Source organism: Antrostomus carolinensis, unplaced genomic scaffold (genome assembly GCF_000700745.2).
Source record: "Antrostomus carolinensis isolate BGI_N321 unplaced genomic scaffold, ASM70074v2 scaffold35217, whole genome shotgun sequence".
Lineage (NCBI taxonomy): Eukaryota > Metazoa > Chordata > Aves > Caprimulgiformes > Caprimulgidae > Antrostomus > Antrostomus carolinensis.
Window position 1 is genome coordinate 14,269 of NW_010328742.1, and position 19,348 is coordinate 33,616.

Sequence of the window (19,348 nt, forward strand, 5' to 3'; positions counted from 1 at the left end):
ATTTATAACTGGATCTTATAGAAACGCTTCCGCATGAATAAATTAATGTCTGAAGATGAGGAAGTTAAGTTAAAAATGAATGCATCACTGTAATAACAAATTCTATTTTGTTATTTGATAAAACACAACCACAGAGCAAAGGATCCATTTAACCTGTTTGGGCACAGCCACTCTTAAGCTCTGTTTCCATCCTCGAGTCAACGCAAGAGCAGTCACTTCTTCACATGCAACTGCTGTATTTTGTACTTTTTTTTTTTTTACATTGGAGGGTCACACCAATGTGGCTCTGCAGATTAACATTGTGCAGTCAATTCTGTTATTCAGCCCAGTTCTGAACCACTTCCTCACCTGCTCACATCAGGGGAGGTCTAATACTGTTTCTGAACTCACATTCTACATCACAGGGCACTCTTACCCAGCCATCCTAAAACAGTGCTTGCAGCTGTGTGCTGGCAAGAAAACCAATACATACAGTTTTCAAGTATGTCTTGTGATTTACAATGGAAATGAGAAAACTTCTCTCAGCTTTCAATATGAAGAAAATATTTCTAGCCAATTCAGACAGGGCTATAGAAATAGCTGGGGTTTTTTTTTTCAGTTTACCCACTCCAATTTTTCAGAAGTAGTGTATTTGTAGTAAAAGCAATGTTAACCAAATTAGATCTGTGTGTTTCTAGTATTTGCCTGAATTAAGCTCAAGTTCTAACTCAGGTGACTGATTTCTTCTGTTCCAACACACGTGAAGCTCCATTCATTCTACATCTTCCTTCGTTTCAGAGTTTTTCTGGTATTTTCCCTGAACTAGGCTGATTTCATGAATCTGGCTCCCAGAAGTCATGCAGTTTTCCCTATAGAGTAAAAACAAAACAGTAAACATGTCAGAAAACCAATGACAGGAGTAGGCAAGTGCTTAATGCGAGATCACCACAATGTGCTGCAAGTCCCTAGAATTTTATTCAGAAACACTTGCCAGTTTCCCCATATGTGAATCAACCCCAAATATCTCTGAAAAAACAACTCTGGAAGAGCTGCATCATTATCAACTATCATCAATTGCTAAGGAGCTTCTGCAGCCATGTGTTATTGTCCAATTCCTTTCCCACCTCTGTAACAAGAAATGTCTCACTCTACAAATTTTGTCTTTTTTGCACATTGCTAGGAGCGGTGTCTTTACAGACAAATGGTTGATTACACAATTTTTAACTGAAATCAGTACTAAGTGTATATGTATAATTTAAATTTTACATAAGTGATACACTACATTACTGGAAAGCTCAGCTTTTCCAAACCGGGTAGCTTTATATTCCAAGACAGGACTCAAACAGTTGGTCTAATCATGTTACAAAAGAAACCTTACAACCCTAGACTGGAAGAAACAGCTCTGAACTCTGGATATCAGTACAGGTTATCCACCTACTCCACCAAGGCCAGCTAGATAACAGGAAGGCAAATATTAATAAGAGACTAATCATAACATTATTTACTACTGCATACTTTTACAGAGCATGAAAGGCTTTTCCTAATCATTGCAGGAAATTCAACACATTCAAAGGGGAAGGAGATATCAAGAGCCGTTAAACATATGTGGATAGAGCCTTGGACTCAAGTAGTCTCGAAGTCACACAGTGCCAGACCACAGCAGGAAGTGCATCACTGCATTCCTGCCCCAATAAACTCTTCAAAACATCTGCTAATAACTATAATCAGAGACAGGCCCTATGACTTGACTCAGTACTAGCATTTTCGTGTATTGCGCAAGCCATTTACAAAAGCAGCGCTTTTAAGGACAAAGATGAAATCTTGGTTTTATTGAAGCCAGCAAAAGCAAGAATTTTAATTAAAATCTATTTTAATACATCTAAGTGTATTCCAGAAGCAGGCCATTTAGGAAGGGGAAAAAAAAAAAAAAAATCTCTTTACAAGAACATGCTATTTTCAAATGCTAAAAAATGAGTTAAATGCACCCTCCAATAGGAAAAGATACAAAAAGATTTCATTACAGTACCTGAGTAGGCAGAGTGGTTTGTATCATATCTTGCCATTTGCCATATATCCTAGCAACTAAATCTTTTACCTGCAAATTCAGATTGATTACTTTAGTCATTTATGTTAAAAAACCAGAATCATACCCACCTGCCTCCCACTCCCCAAACCCATAAAACCCCAGATAACCCAACAGCAAATGCTTAATGGGAGGGAGCAATTTTACAGCTGGCACAAAGTATCACTATCTCAACTCCAAGTAGATCCCTGTAATTTGGGACTCTGAATTCAAAGTCATGTACTCCACACAAACTCATTACAGGCACATAACTCCCCACGGTAAGTGTTTGGAAGCAGGACACAAGCCTCTGGCCCCCAAACACCCACCACATCCTTTGGGTGAATTAGGTTTGTCTGTACCTAGAAAAGGAGCCTGCAACTGCAATCACAACGTGGCACTGTCTGCTTCTGAAATCAATCCCTTATATATAAACCAGTGTTTTTTCATAACCAGTCACAAGCAGGTGTTTAATCCAAGCCATTTAGGACTGAAATTTGCTCCATATGCTGTGTTAAAACCCCACACAGTACAGTAACATCCAGAGGATGCCACTATTACACAAATGAAGTGATGGGGAAAAACAGAGCAAGATTTTCCCCTCTCAGTGCAAGGGTGACAGAAACAAAAGTGAAAGCAACCTGAGATACAAAAATCCAAAGCAAGATTCATTAACTTGTTAAAAGGATCCACGCTCTACTGATCTGGCTGAATAAAAAGAAGAATCTTCTTGAGGTAAGGATGCACACGACTGCAAATGTTTGATCTACAAATGAAGCAGGTAAGGCTTTTTTTCAAGGTTGAGGTTGTTCACTTTACCACTATCTGATTTGGCTTGCTATGACAGCATGCAAAGCATGAAAGTCACAAAATTAGGACTATCATTAGTAAGCTCCACACCACAATGAAAAGAAAAGGCAATTATCCAAGCCTGATGCTACACCACATACACTGTTGGCTTAAATCCACAACATTTTAAACTAACTCATTAATTTGGAAATAAAACAAGAGACATACGCAAGATAGGCTAGTTTTTCTGTCCTCTGTATCCTGCCCCACATGGAGCCTCTGCTCTTAAAAGCAGAGTCAACTATCAGTAAGTGCCAGGAAAAGAAATGAAGTGACTCTGTGGGTCTAAAAGTTGAGATGCCTGGCCAAGAGGAAGACAAGCTCATGTCTTACAGTTGTTAAAAGTCGTATTGTTAGCAAAAAGAGTATTTTCAGTGCATTAAAATGGGCACATATTTACATACATGCAAATACACGATGCAGAGAAACCAGAAAAAAAACCCAAACCAACCAGCATGAGGAACCCTTAGAATTTCCAGGGCTGGGATGAGGGAACAATACGCAAGAGGAACCCTAAAAAACATCTAAAACAACAAGAAACCACCCAACTTACGTGTCTTACCTTAGTTCGATAAAACAGCCTTGCATCTTCCCTAATATCACATTTTATGTGCTTATCTAAGGCACCACAAAGCTTCAGTAAGTGTTGCTAAATAAAGACAAAAGTGTACAGCTATTTAAATCCTCCATGTCAAAACTAAAAGCTTTCTTCAAATATTATTTCAATTTTAAAATTATATGCTTGAGTTTGAATTTTTATTAGAAATATACAGTAAGGAAGGTGGAAAAGAAAGAAAACAAGATTACAAGATCCTCTATCAGTTGCTGGTATGCATCCAGTAAACCACGTCTAAGAGCTTTAAAAAATAGTTTCAAAGTTTAGCAGTGCTATACATAAAAATTTAAAGATCCTACTAGCTAATCTGTAAATCCTTTCCATCTCCAAAGTAGCAAGCACAGTGTCATTCATACCTTCCATCAGCAAAAAAAAAAGTCCTGAAGTTACAATAGCTAAAAATAACCTTTTTTAGTAATGACAACTTTTCTTTTGTAGGAATTGTCTGAGCAGGTAAAACATATCCAAGGATTATGCAATGATCTTTTATTTCTCTCTAAATTTCCAATTACTTTATTAAAGCAACTTTGCAACTTCATAATCTCTTGATAATGGCTCCCAAGTTCTTCTGCATTTTGTGAATTTCTTCATAAAAATTCCTGTTTTCAATCCCTCACTGAACAGCTGCAAAGAGGCTTTGCCCTGTGGAATAGGTGAGACATGCTGAAATTCTATTTATAAACATTTGCTGGTGTCTAAAGATCATGACAATTTACTCCATCTAACTGGAAGAGGACCAGAAATGAAACAGTAATACTTTAAGTCTAGCCTGCACAATATTCAGCTACACCCCTCTTGTCACTTGCTGGCTAACAGGTCAGTGAATAGACTCTTTCTTCATTAAGAAATATAGAAACATTAAAAAAAAAAATCAAGTTCTCCACACATCTTCAAGAAGGCAGTTGTAAAAAACAAATGTCAAAAGATCATCACAATATAATTTTTTTCTTTACCAAATATGTTTGTTTCAGATTACACTCTGTGATGATGTTTTTGCATCGAGTAGGAAACAGAGATGGAAGCCCCAAAATCTAACCCAACATTACTGCTTTGCCTCTCGCAAACAGTTCATACGATGGATTTATTAACAGCCAAGAGCTATTCCATGGGGCAGAAAGTGTACTCAAACACCTCGCAGCAAGCAACTCACAGCAAATGATCACAGAAATCTGAATAGGATTACTGAAAGGCTAAGCAGAGGTATTACTTAACAGATGTTCACATCACATGGTGCCATGGAACCATCACTACAGAGAACAGAAGAGGTACAGTCCTAGCTCTCACTTGCTGCATGGCTGCACTCCAGCACAGAAAACTGCGATGTGTTCAAACATATTTTACTGGATATTTTTAAAGTGGTTTTCTTCTAAACTGAAGAATTTTAACCCTACTTCCAAAGTTCATAGGATCATTAGACTTATTAGAATTTCTATGTTAAGTTCATCTCCAGTTACTCTCTGAGAAGAATTAAAAAACCAAATGTCTTCTGATCCACAACCTTATGTTTTGAGGTAGTTCCATTTGCAGAAATGCAGGAGCTGTTTCTTTCTCTGCACTAAGTGCAGATAAAGCTCTTTTGCATCTGCTTTGCCCCAGAACAAAGGTCTTCCCCAGTGCTATTATCCACTGGTGATCTTCTATCACATGATACCTCTTACCAAAACAGACCAAAAAGTGTATGACAAATAGTCTTTTAAAACCTAAATATCTAGCCACTTAAGTTACTTACCCTCTGATTAGAATTTACAACATCGAAGAAACTAGCTTCACTGACTAGATGAAGGAGGATGTAGATTAGGTAGTACGCCTGGAGAGAAATCAACAGAGCTTTAGCAGTTAAAGCACAGTCATAACTCTTCACGTCTAGATATACCATCATCTTTGCTTTCTGGAATTATTCCTCCACCAGCCAGATGAGCAGACAAGTCTGTCTACACATTTGCCTAAATAACTAATTTGAAATAGTACATTCATATATTAAAATAATGCAAAACTGTTTTAAAATGTTTCTAAGTTACCTAAGTAACCTACACAAATTTCTGTTGTTTTAATAGCTGAAAATTAAATTCAGCAGTTGGCTTTATTTTCCCACCACCTACATCCAGATCAAAATACTTGCTAAGAGATTCCATGATAGACTCAAATAACCAAACCAATATTAAACTTTTGGATGGCTGGAAATACTACATCTTTCTAATACTTTCTTATGAGAAAAGATTCATAAAATAGTCATAAATCTCTTTCTGAAGCCCGCAAGTGAAGGCTTGGCTCAGCATCAAACAGTTTTCACTGATTACATCAGAAGTGAAGAAGGATGGTCCTCTGATTAGAGAGGAAAGGACTCAAGACATCCATGTGACTTCGCCATGCAGAAAATCTGACCATTTTCCTGTTTGTAAAACAGGCCAATACAGCTTCCTCCATCACCTGCTACTCCCTTCCTTCCTCCATGACTATAATAAAAATTGAACATGAATAATATTTTATACAGATAAACAGCAATAAATAGTGTATGTACAGTTCCATGTACAGAACCATCCTCAGTTAACAGAAATTAAAAGAAACATTCTCAAAAATGGAGAAGATGCACAAAAAAAAAAAATGCAAAAAAGCACTATCAGCTATGTACCTCCTGTTCTAGTTCTGTATGAAGGTGGTCTCCATCGTCATTCTGCTGCTCCAGTCCTTCTCTCATCTTCTTTAGTAGATTAGAAGGTTTCATGTACACCAGGAACTGATGCAGAAGAGACATCTACAGATACAAACGTGAACAAATTGGACCAGTTTAGTGGCAACAGAAAATTGGAAATGGAGCACCACCACAATATTATTTGTCCACTTAGACAAGAACACAAAAGGAATTTTTAATTAAAATGGAAGTTTTCAGACTTTGGGTAGTTTTGAGTATTCACAAACCAAAGTGTTTGTGCATTGCCTCAATAAAAGATTAACCCTACAAAAACAGAATGGCTCTGCATGAACATAAAAGAAAGACTGAAAAAAATGCAGATCTTCCAATGGCCAAAATGAATGTTAAGGTTCGTAAACAATACTGCACTTACAAGCTGCAGAACACGCAGGTGACGCACATGTGCAAATATACTTCTACTACTAATCTAAACTAAACATTACTAATTGGTCATTTTACGAGGTCCTTGAAAATAGGCTTACAGAATTAAAACATAAAACTCAAACAATAGTATACATGTTTTCTAAACTTTCAAATTAAACACAAAAAAACACATATATGCAGTACCTGCTCGTCACTGTCGTCAGGTATTTCTACATGCCTTTTATTAAGAAGCTTTGAAATTATCACTAGACTAAGATGTCTTCTTACTTCCCTGAAAAACAATTTTAAAAATTTATTTCCCAGAGAATTTCATAAATCCACACTGTTTCTATGAAGTATATGAGGCTATGCATGGCTTCCTGAGACATAAACTTGCCTAAAACTATTAAACTGGATTTTCTGAATATAGGTGCTATGAAACGAGTAGAGAGACTAGTAAAACACAAGTACTCTTATGTCATTGCAGCTTTTCTTCTGCACAAGTAAACACGGCTAGATGCTTGCCTCCAAGCCTGAAATTGAGGACTCAATTCATTCTCCTCACTCAGATACATTACAGTCTATTCATTTCAAAGATACAGAACTCATTAACAGACATGACACTTAAAAGCAGATATGAATCACCCAAAGAAATTTAATTTTTGGTCATTCGGACAAGAATGTCGGTGATTGATGTCAGAATCTGAGGTTGTAAAGTCTTTCTTTACTATAGTGCATCAGGAAGTCTGCAGCCCAGAAAACTACACATAAAATGTAAAATAACCATTTTTCACATCAGAGGTGATCAAGCAGCTTTATATACACAACAAGAATTGCACATACATCTGTAACATATGAGAAAACCCATTATTTTTTATTTTTAAGTGCCATGCAATACCTATTGCATTTATCAGGCTTAGAGTTTATACAAATAAATCAGGGGTTGCTGATACAAATAAATTAGCTGTTAATGAGACTACATATTTCTGATGTTACAGTGTCGTTACCGTCCACGTATTATCCAGCTAGGCACCAGCTGAACCAGCCACAGGAGATTATGGTGGTGACTGGAGAGTTCGCTCACTGCCAGGCAGAGCTCAGGCATCTTTAAAAGAACAACAACAAAAACCCCAATACTGAAGAATGGATATGGTGGGCATTTGTTTTATTTGCAAAGGAGTACACATCTACTCCATAGAAACATACAGAGAGCAAATGTTAAAAGGAACTGATCTAATAAGATATGATATGCATAAAGATAATTCTGCACCTGTAGCTTAAATACTATTTTCCAGTAGGGTAGTTGAGATCAGCTTGCTTTTCATTACATTTTATCAGCTTAGTGCAATAGTTTCTTTATTCTTTCAGAGAGCCACTTCAAATATAGAGCTATTTTAGTAAATATAAGGTTAAGTTCAATACAACAGTCTCCTTGCAGAAGGGGACAGGTAAGCATAATGTCATGCAACAAAAACTCTCTCAGTATACCCACCCACCTCCACACACATCCAAAGCTCCCAATTTGCTCATGTTACATTTTCAAGCTGTATTTTTCTGATATGTCAAGAAAGAATGAAAACTTCAAAACAGAAGTTTCTTGAAAGTTAAGTTGCAGTTTCATAAATCTAGTACAAGAAAATTATTAATGAAGTTACCTTTGTATCCCAGTCTTTTATACTTATCAGAAGCTTTATGAAAAGGCACTGAAAATCTATCAAAGGGATTTGCTTTAACTGTTTCTCCAAGCTTATTTTAAATAGCAATAGAAGCAGCAGCAGTATTTCTTGATCAGTATATCCACCTTGAATTACTGTTGTACAGAAACCTAGAAACTTTAAAAGAAATAAAAAGCATTAAAATCTGAAAAATTGCTTTAGTTTATTAGCTTATTTTAAAGTATGATGAGAACTTAAGTTTTCCACCCTTGCATTAAAATGCACCTCAAATGATACATTGTTCTTGCAGCACTTGTGTACTAACATCTCTCCATCTCCCAGTAACTGCACTCTATTGGTTTAGTTGGTTGCTTTTTTTTTTTTTTTTAAATACCTGTTGGATATATTTATACCTCATCTTCTGAATAATGGCAATAGTCCCTGGACATCACAGAAACAATCTCTTTCGCCACTACACAGATAATCCTCATCTAACTGAATGAAAGACTGACAGACTTTCTAAATACACAAGTAATACTGAAAACAAAGAAAGATTTTTTTCCCCCATTGAAGTATTATTACATGGGCTACTTACAACATGGGATGTGTGTGTAAATGAGAACACAAATTAAGAGACATGTATTTTGTCTCTAGTGGAGATGCTCCGAGTACTTCCCCTTGAACTAAGTGATTTGATAGTTAAAAATCTCTAAATAAATTGTATCAGGAGGATTCAAACATTTCCACAAGGAACTCTGAAATCAGTTATAATTTTATCTTTCAGTATTTTCACCACACAACTTTTAATCACAGAGAACTAGCTTGTGAAGCGTGACCAGCACTCATTCAGCCTATGGTCTCACAGGACAGTGAGACTCTAACAGCTCACTACCACAGGAGTGACAGTCACAGCTCTACCTGCCCTCTATGAGTTCCCACCTGGTTCACCTTGTGCTGCTCAGGACTGACCGTGTACCTCTGAGTGCTGCACTAACACACTGAGAGTTTCTTCTACACAAGGGAGCAAAGATATCTAATTCAGTGCCACAGCTGAAAAAGAGACGCAGCAGAACTGTGCAGCTGTGAGTGAAGCCAATGAAAGTTGGGGAGAAAGGAAACTCTTAAGTTTGCAACAAGCCTGCAATAATCTCTGCTGAATGTGAAGCTGAAACTTCAGCATCTGCTCACAAAACAAGCTCTGGATTAGATCAGTCAACAAGGTTTTTGCTAAAAAAACCCCAAACAAAGCAACAAGATCCCACCACCCCCCAAAAAACACCCAAGAAAACCCCAAACAAACAAAAAAACCCACTAAAACAAAACGATAACATCCTCCCACACTAACTGAAGTTTTCTCACCTTAATCACGTTAATTAAATTGTTTTCTGGTAGACTAGAGAAGGCTGGACTGGCAGAGGTTAGGTCTCCTCTTGGCTGTTCTTTACTCACTGTTTCTTGCATCTGACTTCTAATAAGAAAGAGACTAATCTGAGCAATAAATCAACAATTTAAAAGCCCATGAAGGCTTATTTGCATCAAACTGAAGGAAAAAACCCTACATGTTTGAAAATGCCTTCAAATCAAAACAATTCTGAAGTTACAGAGTGCACACCTCTATCTTAACTTGTAAACAATCATTTACAATTCTGCCCAGCTCTTTAGGCAACAATTCTTGTAAACTTCCATTAGGAAGATGTAGGACAAAGGACAATGCTCTGGTTTGTTGAATCCCCACTCGGCAGGCATTGTTTAAAGTTCTAGCTTATTTACTCTTATTAAGACCCGAGCTGAGAATTTAAAGAAGAATATGGCTTGATGGAAGGGAGGGGAAATAAAGGAGAACCTTCTGATTCTACATTCTAAGCACAAGACATGCTTTCACAGGATCTAAGGAATAAATATCAAAAGGAAAATACTTACAAAATATCACACTCGTTAAAGTTGGGCTGAAGATGCTGCAATGGAAAGAGAGATCTAAACGCAACACCCATATTGACAAAAACAGCTGACACATCAGCTAGTGAAGGAATCCATGGTTTAGACTGTTCATCACTGATGGAAGCTACAAATAAAAGACATGGAATGGATTAGTTTTAAATTTAGTTCCTGGCATCATTTCCTTCTAAGGGAAACAAATAAGCTCACCAGTCTGCATCAATTTGACCAGCTCTCATCTCAGAATTTCTGAGTTGGTGCCTTGAATGATGTGCTTATTTTCAGAATCATGAGGGGAAAAAAGGTGGTCTAACACACTATTTTACTCTAGAGAAACATCTTGCCTACATCAGAGGTGAATTACTTTAAAGCTCGACCCATTTTCCCTCCCAGCTCTCTTTCATCACTAACAGCATAATAAGCACGGAGGCAAGATTTACTTTTAAGAGAATATGTAAGTTACTGTTCTGTGTAGGTACAGGCAAGAAGGTGTTATCATAGTGGGACTGGAAGTGGAGCTATGTAAGATTTGAAAACAGGCAAGGCTTCTAGAACAGCAGTGGACTTTATAGACTATCTGACAGAAATAAGAATCAATGCTTATTGCAAAAAAGGCTGATTTCTACGATGACTTGTATCTGAAAGTCTGCAAATCTACAGAGGACTGTCTATAGGACACTAAACTAGCAAGGTAACATCAAACTAGATGCAGTATTTTCCAAACAATGACAGAAGCCACTAGAATTCTGAATCAGGTCAATTTTGTGTCTAAGAGCTAAGTTTATAGGAAAAAAACAAACATAATGGAACACAACACTCCAGACACTGCAGGATCAGATCTCAATGTTCAATTCAGTAAAAAAAACAACCAACAAAAAGATGCATCCTTAGTTAAGCACTGGAACAGGATGTCTCAGAATGGTTTAAAGACTCCATAGTTGGCAATTTAAAAATGGACAACTTTCCAGGAGCAACTGTAGTCTATTTGATCCTGCTCTCAGGTCAGAGATCTGCTTGGATCTTTCCCAGCTTTAATTCTCTGAATGCTCATTGATCAGCTTGAACTGTTCATTCAGAATCAAGCTTAATGCCAGCAAAGCACAACATAAAGGAGGCTGCATTCCTTCTCGTATCAGCTCACAGCCCTATTTCAAACAAGATTCAAAACGTGGTACAATTTGGACTGACCTGAGCAACATGCTAAGAAATGGCAAGCATCCTCTCAAACACTTGTGCCATTGGAAATGTTCTGAGAATTAAAAGTGAGGATGAGGGGAAATGGATTTAAACTGGAAGAGGGTAGATTTAGATTAGATATTAGGAAGAAGCTCTTCACTGTGAGGGTGGTCAGACACTGGAACAGGTTGCCCAAGGAAGTTGTGGATGCCCCCTCCCTGGAAGCGTTCAAGGCCAGGCTGGACGCGGCTTTGAGCAACCTGGTCTAGTGGAAGGTGTCCCTGCTGATGGCAGGGGGGTTGGAACTGGATCATCTTTAAGGTCCTTTCCAACCCAAACCATTCCATGATTCTATGAAGTGCTTCAAGAGAACTGCATTACTTTAATGATGTTCACTGGCAGGCTTAAATGAATTACTGACTTTTGATGGATCTGAATAAAGCGAAGCCATGAAGAACATACAAAGGAACTTGTATTGGAGAAGTATTTGAGAGTACAGATGAAGGAAGGCAAAACACACAAGACATGAGCAGCACTGCGGGCTGAAGTAGATCCCTGAAAGTGTTTCTGTGCAGGTGTATGATTCTTTTCACTTTTGCCATTCATCTGGAAAGTAAACTATGTAGTGCTACATACTGAGTATGACCATGAGAAAACCATCTTGTAGTCCTTAAGCTATGAAATTAATGTCTGCATCTTCTAAAGCAAAATGGAAAGGAGAGTAAACTTTTGAGCAGACTGGGCTCCTCCTTCAGGTCAACTCTATTTGTGAAATAACAGAAGCAAGTTTAAAAGGCTCTGTACAGGCCACAGTGCTATGCAAACACACACCAGGACCACATCCCGTGGTACAGCTTGCACACAGTGAAGATCAACTCCTAGCATTTGTGCAGGACTAACAGGAGAACCTAAATCCATGCCAGAATCACAGAACAGAGCCAGTGCCGTTTACTTCATCCCCAACACCTTTCTATACTTAACAGAAGGGAAATGACTTCCTTCAGGTGGTTGGTTTTCCATCCTTCAAATACTCACCATTTTTTAGTGTGATCTCCATTAATCTGTCTAAAATCTGCGTGGAAACACAATAGTCAGGATGAACAGACATCATCTGTGGAGAGAAAAGAAGCTACACGTCAAACACCAAGTTGCATGATGGCATCAGTTTTCTTTTACTTAACCCCCTCCCCTCCCCCAAAAAAATCTTCAGTAAAATAGAATAAGAAATAGTAAGATAAAAAAACAACCCCAAAGCCTCTAAAGCAAGATACACCAAGGAGAACAGTATATTGTGAATATAGATTATTTCAAGCAGTGCACAGATGCTATGAATACTTTACAGTTACTTATTTGCAATATCAGAATGCTGTAACCTCATGTTGAATCTGGTGGTTCATAAGAAAGTACTGAGGGTTATAAGAATGGAAAGTATCATATGTCCTTTTGGAATCTATTTGCATCTGTGATCAACTTTTAACTCCTTGGTCAGGAGCTGGGGCAACAGAGTTAGCTACAACCTTTTTCTCCTCCAAGTACTGGACAGTTTCCTGCTCTGTAAGCAAGCTGAATTGGCTCACACTTCCTCCTTATTAGAGGAACACCAGGGCTCACACAAGGGGTGGAAGGCAATTTTTTACTGGCTAGAGGGAAGGACATGGAGAAGCAAAATGTTTCCCTTTTGACAAAAGCAGAAAGCTAGTCAGCAGACCTAGCCTGCAACTTCACAGGCGGCACAGCTTTCTTTTTTTGTTTCAGGCAAAGTTACAATGTGGTAAATAATAATAGAGGGACATTTTTTATGAGTAATAGAACAATGTAAATTTCTGGAGATTAAGACATGGACATAGGCATCTAGAAAGCAGACAGCCACCACGCTTCCTTTGAGAATGGCTCTGAACTTTTTACTGAGCCATAGTGCACATCAGCCTTTTCCAAATGAAAGCTACCTGATAATGTGGATATCTCTGATGATTTACAAGGTGATATATGCAGAAATGGTACTTCTGCATGTTGCAGCATGTTTTGGGGGGTGTTTTTTGTTGTTTTTTTTAAGGGTGGAAGAAAATAAGATTAACATTGGCTTATGATTTGGCCCACACTATTGTATCCTGACATCTCCTCTCATCCAGCATGTACTGTGCCCTTTTCAAATTCAGTAACATGTACTAAGATGGACAAGGATGTGCAGCTTTGCCATCACCCAGGAAGTGTGGAGAAAAGTTATCCCTAGTGTTTTACCCCTAGTGATAATCAAAGTATTTCAGACTGGAGAACAAATCAGAACACAGAAAGAAAGATTATTTTGATTTAAAAATTGTTAACCTAATGCAACAGATTCACAAACTTGTTCTGATTATTCCTGCTATAACTGGCTTGCAGGAAGAATATCAAACCTGCACAGAGTATAACTGCATGAACAGTACAGTCTTACCTGGAAAAGCCACTTTAGAATTGTTATGGGACACAAGATACAACTGTAAGCAGAACTTAGAAAACCATTAATAGCCAAAGAAAGCTGCTGTGTTACACCAGAACTGAAAGACAAAGATGGGGGTGGGGAAAGAGGAGAAAAATCCATTAGTAGTTGAATCAGCACTTTCACAAAATCTTAAGAACTTCCCCACCCCTCAGATCATCATCAACAGCAAACAAAGATCTGAACATCTGAAACAGATGTTATTCTTATGCTCTTACCTATATGAAATACCATAGCAATTAAACCTTATTTGTTATTTAGAACAACTACCTTTTTCTCTAGAATGCCATACTATATAATTTGGAAACATTTCTATTATTAGAGAATAAGAGCTTCAAATAAACATTGATTTACACTATTGTACTATGAACCATTATCCCTGTCTACACAGACAGGCTGCTATGCTCAATGGGAACACTGAATAAGATTTTTTTACTGTTCAATAACCTTTACCAACACTTTTAGAAGAAAAGAAAAGAAAAAAAATCTAACTTTGAAATTTTTTAAATTATCTTTTAAACAGAGTCTGGAAGCAAGCTAAAGCAATTAAAATCAAACAGACTAATCTCACTGTGCAAATTTGTGAGATACAAAAAGTAGCTGTTGGAAGAACAGAAAATATGTCATTGTTATTACTGAATTATTTTAGCTTTAGTCTTCTTTAGAAAGTCAGATATGTCATAAGCAGCTGGATTAATGATATCCAGTTTCCCACAAGCCCTTCTTTAGACTCATCTATTCTCAGAATCTACTAAAACAAGTAACTCTACTGAGAGATCTGAGTCCCAACTTCTCCATATACCCTCTACCTATATCTGACTGAGCAGGTGGCTAGGAAGACATCCATGTGCCAACTGGACAGCCAGTACACGCCAGCTGTGCCAACTGGGCAGAATGCATAAGCAATTAAATCATAACTGCCTTCTGCAAGGGATGATTCATTTAATTCTCATTCCTCCAGTCACTGATTTACAAAATACTTTGAAGTACTTTTGAAGCTTAGATCCTTGTGATCTTCAAAACATATTAATAAAGAGGCCTGAAGCCAAAGGAGTATAATCACAAACACCACTTCCTCAAGAGACAAGGAGAAGTCACCCTCCTCCTCTTCACACCCACAATTCCACATACACACATGTACAAAATCTTTTAAGATTAAATGAATTCTCTCAATTTCACTAACTCAAGTTTGTAATAAAATGTCAACTGAAATAACCAGAACTTTTCAGCATTTGCACTTGTGCTATTAGGCAAGAGCTTGTCCACCTATCTGTAGCCTGACAGCCTCATAAATATAGAATACAGATCCCTATGGGTTACAGAACAGTTGTGTATATACAGAGACACGCTGCTAGCTCATTGACTGAACCTAACAGATGTCAGAAATGGTGACTTGCTGCAATCCTCATTAGGTGGAGCCCTAAGTCCCAGGCCCATTCGGGATGAAAACATGAAAAGCCTTTCAGCAGACATAACACAACATGAGTAGGTCACAAATCAGTTCACCACAAAGGTCCTCTTTCTGTCTCAGGATAGTTAACTTTTTGTTCATTGTAACATTTCACTTCTGCATTTATCTTCCATAAACTGGACAGATTATCAACGACAGCACAACACAGTAGAAACATGGAAGAGGCTACAACACCTATTTTTTTTTTTCCCTTATGTGTCATTTGAGACATTTTTCAAGAATTCCAAAGGAGGAAAGAAGGAAGTTTCAAGTAACAGTTCACTGCTCTGTAAAGCTAACCTGGAAAGGAGAATTCCAGGGAAAGGGAATCAGCCTTGCCTACTTAGTAAGACAGAGCTCATTTGCATGCAAAGATACTATTTTATCTTAAAAACTGTTAACACTGAAGAAAATCATGCAAGTAAACACAACAGAGTGAAGAGGATATTTTTACCTAAGAAGGAGTTTTTCTATAGGATTTTGAGGGACGAAGTCAAAACTCCTCAGGTCAAGGTTATGCTGGTTGAAGATTTTCCCAGAGGTTGATAAATCAAATATATCTTCTCCAGGGTGGTAGTCAGGTATGGCATGAGCTATTACTGAAAATTTCTTTATAAATGCCCTGTAAAACTCAAAATTGCTTTTATGAATTTAAACACTGACAGGCTCGTTGAGACAGTTATTTTCAGATGAACACACCAGCCTTATGTGAAAGCTGAATTGTTAAAATACAGTAATGTCCAAGAAAACACACCCAACCCCAAAAGATGATAAAAATAGTTCACATTAAACATTAACAAAACCTGATGGAAAGAGAGCGAGATTAGGAAAAAAGGCTAGAAAAGTGAAGAACTAGATTTAATTGGTTCTGGAGTTGTAAGGACCTGTGTTCTTCGGAGAGATCTTCATCTCCACTGGCATTCTCATTATCTCCTCCATCTGAAGAATCCGTTTCCCTTCCTTGTATGTCTTCCTGTAACCACTTTTCTAGTTCATCAACCCTGAAATAACAGTAGCAGCAAAACATATCACCATTTAGTATTTACAACAGAAGACAATACAACTTAAGCTCTGAATGTGAACCCAGGAGTCAGTAGCCAGTTACACATGGCAAAAGCATGTGAGACTTTTCATCTGTATAAAACAAAAAACAAGCATCTGAATGTTTCCCAAAACCTAGTGAGTTTAACAGCATAATCAATCACTAGTTTGTCACAGACAAATAGATCCAACCAACTTCTGACAGTATTTTTTGTAATAACACAAAACTTTTAATCTTGTGGTTGAATTTAAATATTTTGTTGTTTTTTTAGACATCATACTAGTATTTTATTTGTTACAAAGTATTTGTTATAGGAGTATTTGCTACTTCAGAGACAGTCAACCTATAGTTACTGGGGTCAGATTCTTTAATTGAAACAGTTAATCACATATATATACCCATCACCACCACTTGCCATTGGGACATATACCACATTACACTTTCTAGACAAAAGATCTCTTGTGAGAACACTCATTAGTTCTGTTTACTGAACTGTGCAACTACTCAGATACCAACAGTCTACACAACTTGTGAAACCAAAACTAAGCTACAAATGACTTTGAAGAAACTAGTACAGTCAGTCTACATAAATACTTCTATTTCATGCCTGACCAGCAGCTGCTAGCTGGCTCAGTGACCTATAGTGAAGGCATCAGTAAATTAATTCAGTTTGGCTCTTGAGGGTGGAGATGTATCATAAATCACTCCTTATTGCTTGGAAGGAGCCTGTCATTCAGCTTCTACAGTTAAGCTGCACTTGTAGGTCCAGCCAGATGTACGTTGGTGGCACCAGCAGGCAAAGTTTAGCTTGCTGCTAACCAAACTCCATCAGCGTTGAGGAGACGAGGTAAATCTAAGCTTCTACAACTCCATCTCAATTTTTTCCAAAGTAGCTTTAAGAAACAAACCTTTTAGATTCTTCTTTCTCCTTCAAAAGATGTTCCAAGCTGTTCACATATGATACCTGGCTAACAACAGGAGGCTTAGAAAGCTGTAAATGAAATAGTAAGAAATTTTTAAAAATACTACAAGCTATCAATTCATTATTAAACAATAAACATAATCAAAATAGAAACCTCTTCCAATTTTAATATTTTACCTGAAAATAAAAACCTCAATGGAGACCCTGAAAAACAGGATTATTAACAGTTCAGGTTTCTCAGTCCCTTGACAATTTTATATAATGGTCAAATCTCTCTCAGTGATTAATTTAGAAATAATTGTGCTTCATGACGGATCTGAACAGCAAAGCAAGTCTCTGCTTCTCTCCCTGGAGCTGACCTCCAGCTAACCTTCACAAAGAACATTAGCATCAGAAGCCTTTTACCTCACAGCTTTATTTTTATCACCCACTGAGACCCTGGGAATCCCCATTCTGGTGCAGGAGACAAGAAATTCCAAAAACCATTCAATACCTCTTTCTTACTTTCAGGAGTCCCTAGAGGGCAAAGCACCAGCGTTTGCTAAATCACCTCCAAAATCATCAGACAAAACAAAGCTTACAACCAAAATCCTAATACAAATGCAAATTAAGAAGCTAATAAATAGAGTTAAAACTGAAACAAAACAACACACAAAGAAAGTGTTAATTGCTAGCAAAATTAGTTTATTTTTCAGTAGCCAGTGTTTTATTCAGCTACCAGCAGACAACATATATTTGAAATCTTTTATGACCACGATTCAGTTCTTTGGACAAGCAGTGCCCTTCTGACATCACCTTCTGAAATCACAAACCTCTTACTAGTGAGAAAGTTTCTTCCTATGAGCTCCTTCCTTTTAGGAGAAAGCAATTCAATAAGAGTACACCCTCTCGGTGGGGATTTTCTATCATCCAAAGATAAAAGAGGTTAGTTTAAGAAGTTAGTGTCCACCTGCCAATAAAAAGCTAGTTAATACAGCATTATTTTTTGGTATTGAGAGGTATCTTTCAAATGTAACCAAATGTAAATGTCTTTGTGTCGGAAATCCTGTGGGAAAGCTAAAGATCTCTTACCTTATTTGATAACTGCTTAATATGTCTAAAATGACTGCTGAACAACTGAGGAATCAAAACTACCCCAATGTGCACATATGCCCCTTCTTACAAGACATGAGAAGAATGCTAGTATATGCAAAAAGCACAGACATGGAAACTTAACTGTTCTGTCTTACTTGGCCATTAATTATGCAGAAACAGGATAGGCCAAATGTGTGGTCAAATACATGTTCCACAAACATTTGATCTAAGCTGCATCTTTTTATCAGTCTTAACCATTAATTATGTAGATACGTTGGTTAAGGTTGTGGAAGATGTATGTAGCCACTAAAGTCTGATCTATAACAAGCTTGCACAATGCACTGTAAGGACAGATAAAATAATTGCAGCTATTCAACATCTGCCTACCAAGACCTTAACTCGTTTCAGAGATTTAAAAATGGGTGAGAGGAGGACAAGAGTATTTATACAGGTTTTCTGCTGTTTGTTTTCTACTGTAGAAAATAGCAGTGGGCTGACCCTAGTCAGCAGCTGAGCACCACACAGCTTGTTCATTTCCCCACCCAGTGGTGCAGGGGAGTGAACAGGAACAGCAAAAGCAAGAAAACTCCTGGGTTGAGATAAAGACCGTTTCATAAGTGAAGGAAGAGGGGATAAGGGCAAAAAGAGAGTGATGCAAAGGCAATCACTCAGAACCTCCCACAAGCAGAAGGATGCCCAGCTAGAATACAAGTAATGGCTACACACCAGACCAACTCCCCCTGCTTGGTTTTGATTGCTGAACATGACACTATGTGGCATGGAATATATCCCTTTGCTCATCTGGGGTCAGCTATCCAGGCTCTGTCCCCTCCCAACTTCTTGTCCACTCCGGCCTACTCGCTGCGGGGCAGAGCGGGAAGAAGACAAAGCTTTGATGCTGTGCAAGTACTGCTCCACAATAGCTAGAAGACTGGTCTCTTATCAAAACTGGTTTTGTCCAAAATGCACAGCACCATACAGATGTTACGAAGAAAATTAACTCCAACCCAGCCAGACTCAGTACAAAACCTTTTTATTTAAATGCAGCCATTTCCAATGT

At 37.7% G+C, this 19,348-nt stretch overlaps 1 protein-coding gene across 1 annotated transcript in view; it reads right to left on the reverse strand.

Annotated features, from left to right (window-relative positions):
• Positions 1-812: 812 nt before the first annotated feature.
• Positions 813-19,348, reverse strand: part of SLF2 (SMC5/6 complex localization factor 2) — a gene marked incomplete at its 5' end in the record, with an annotated part of 23,900 nt that continues 5,364 nt past the window's right edge. Inside the window, 15 exons of the mRNA XM_029086051.1 lie at positions 813-848; positions 2,006-2,074; positions 3,453-3,539; positions 5,236-5,313; positions 6,136-6,258; positions 6,763-6,850; positions 7,566-7,663; positions 8,214-8,390; positions 9,573-9,681; positions 10,134-10,275; positions 12,360-12,435; positions 13,756-13,858; positions 15,705-15,872; positions 16,135-16,251; positions 17,201-17,283. Of these exons, the coding sequence (XP_028941884.1) occupies positions 813-848; positions 2,006-2,074; positions 3,453-3,539; positions 5,236-5,313; positions 6,136-6,258; positions 6,763-6,850; positions 7,566-7,663; positions 8,214-8,390; positions 9,573-9,681; positions 10,134-10,275; positions 12,360-12,435; positions 13,756-13,858; positions 15,705-15,872; positions 16,135-16,251; positions 17,201-17,283 (1,554 nt within the window). The remainder of the gene's footprint in view (positions 849-2,005; positions 2,075-3,452; positions 3,540-5,235; positions 5,314-6,135; positions 6,259-6,762; positions 6,851-7,565; positions 7,664-8,213; positions 8,391-9,572; positions 9,682-10,133; positions 10,276-12,359; positions 12,436-13,755; positions 13,859-15,704; positions 15,873-16,134; positions 16,252-17,200; positions 17,284-19,348) is intronic.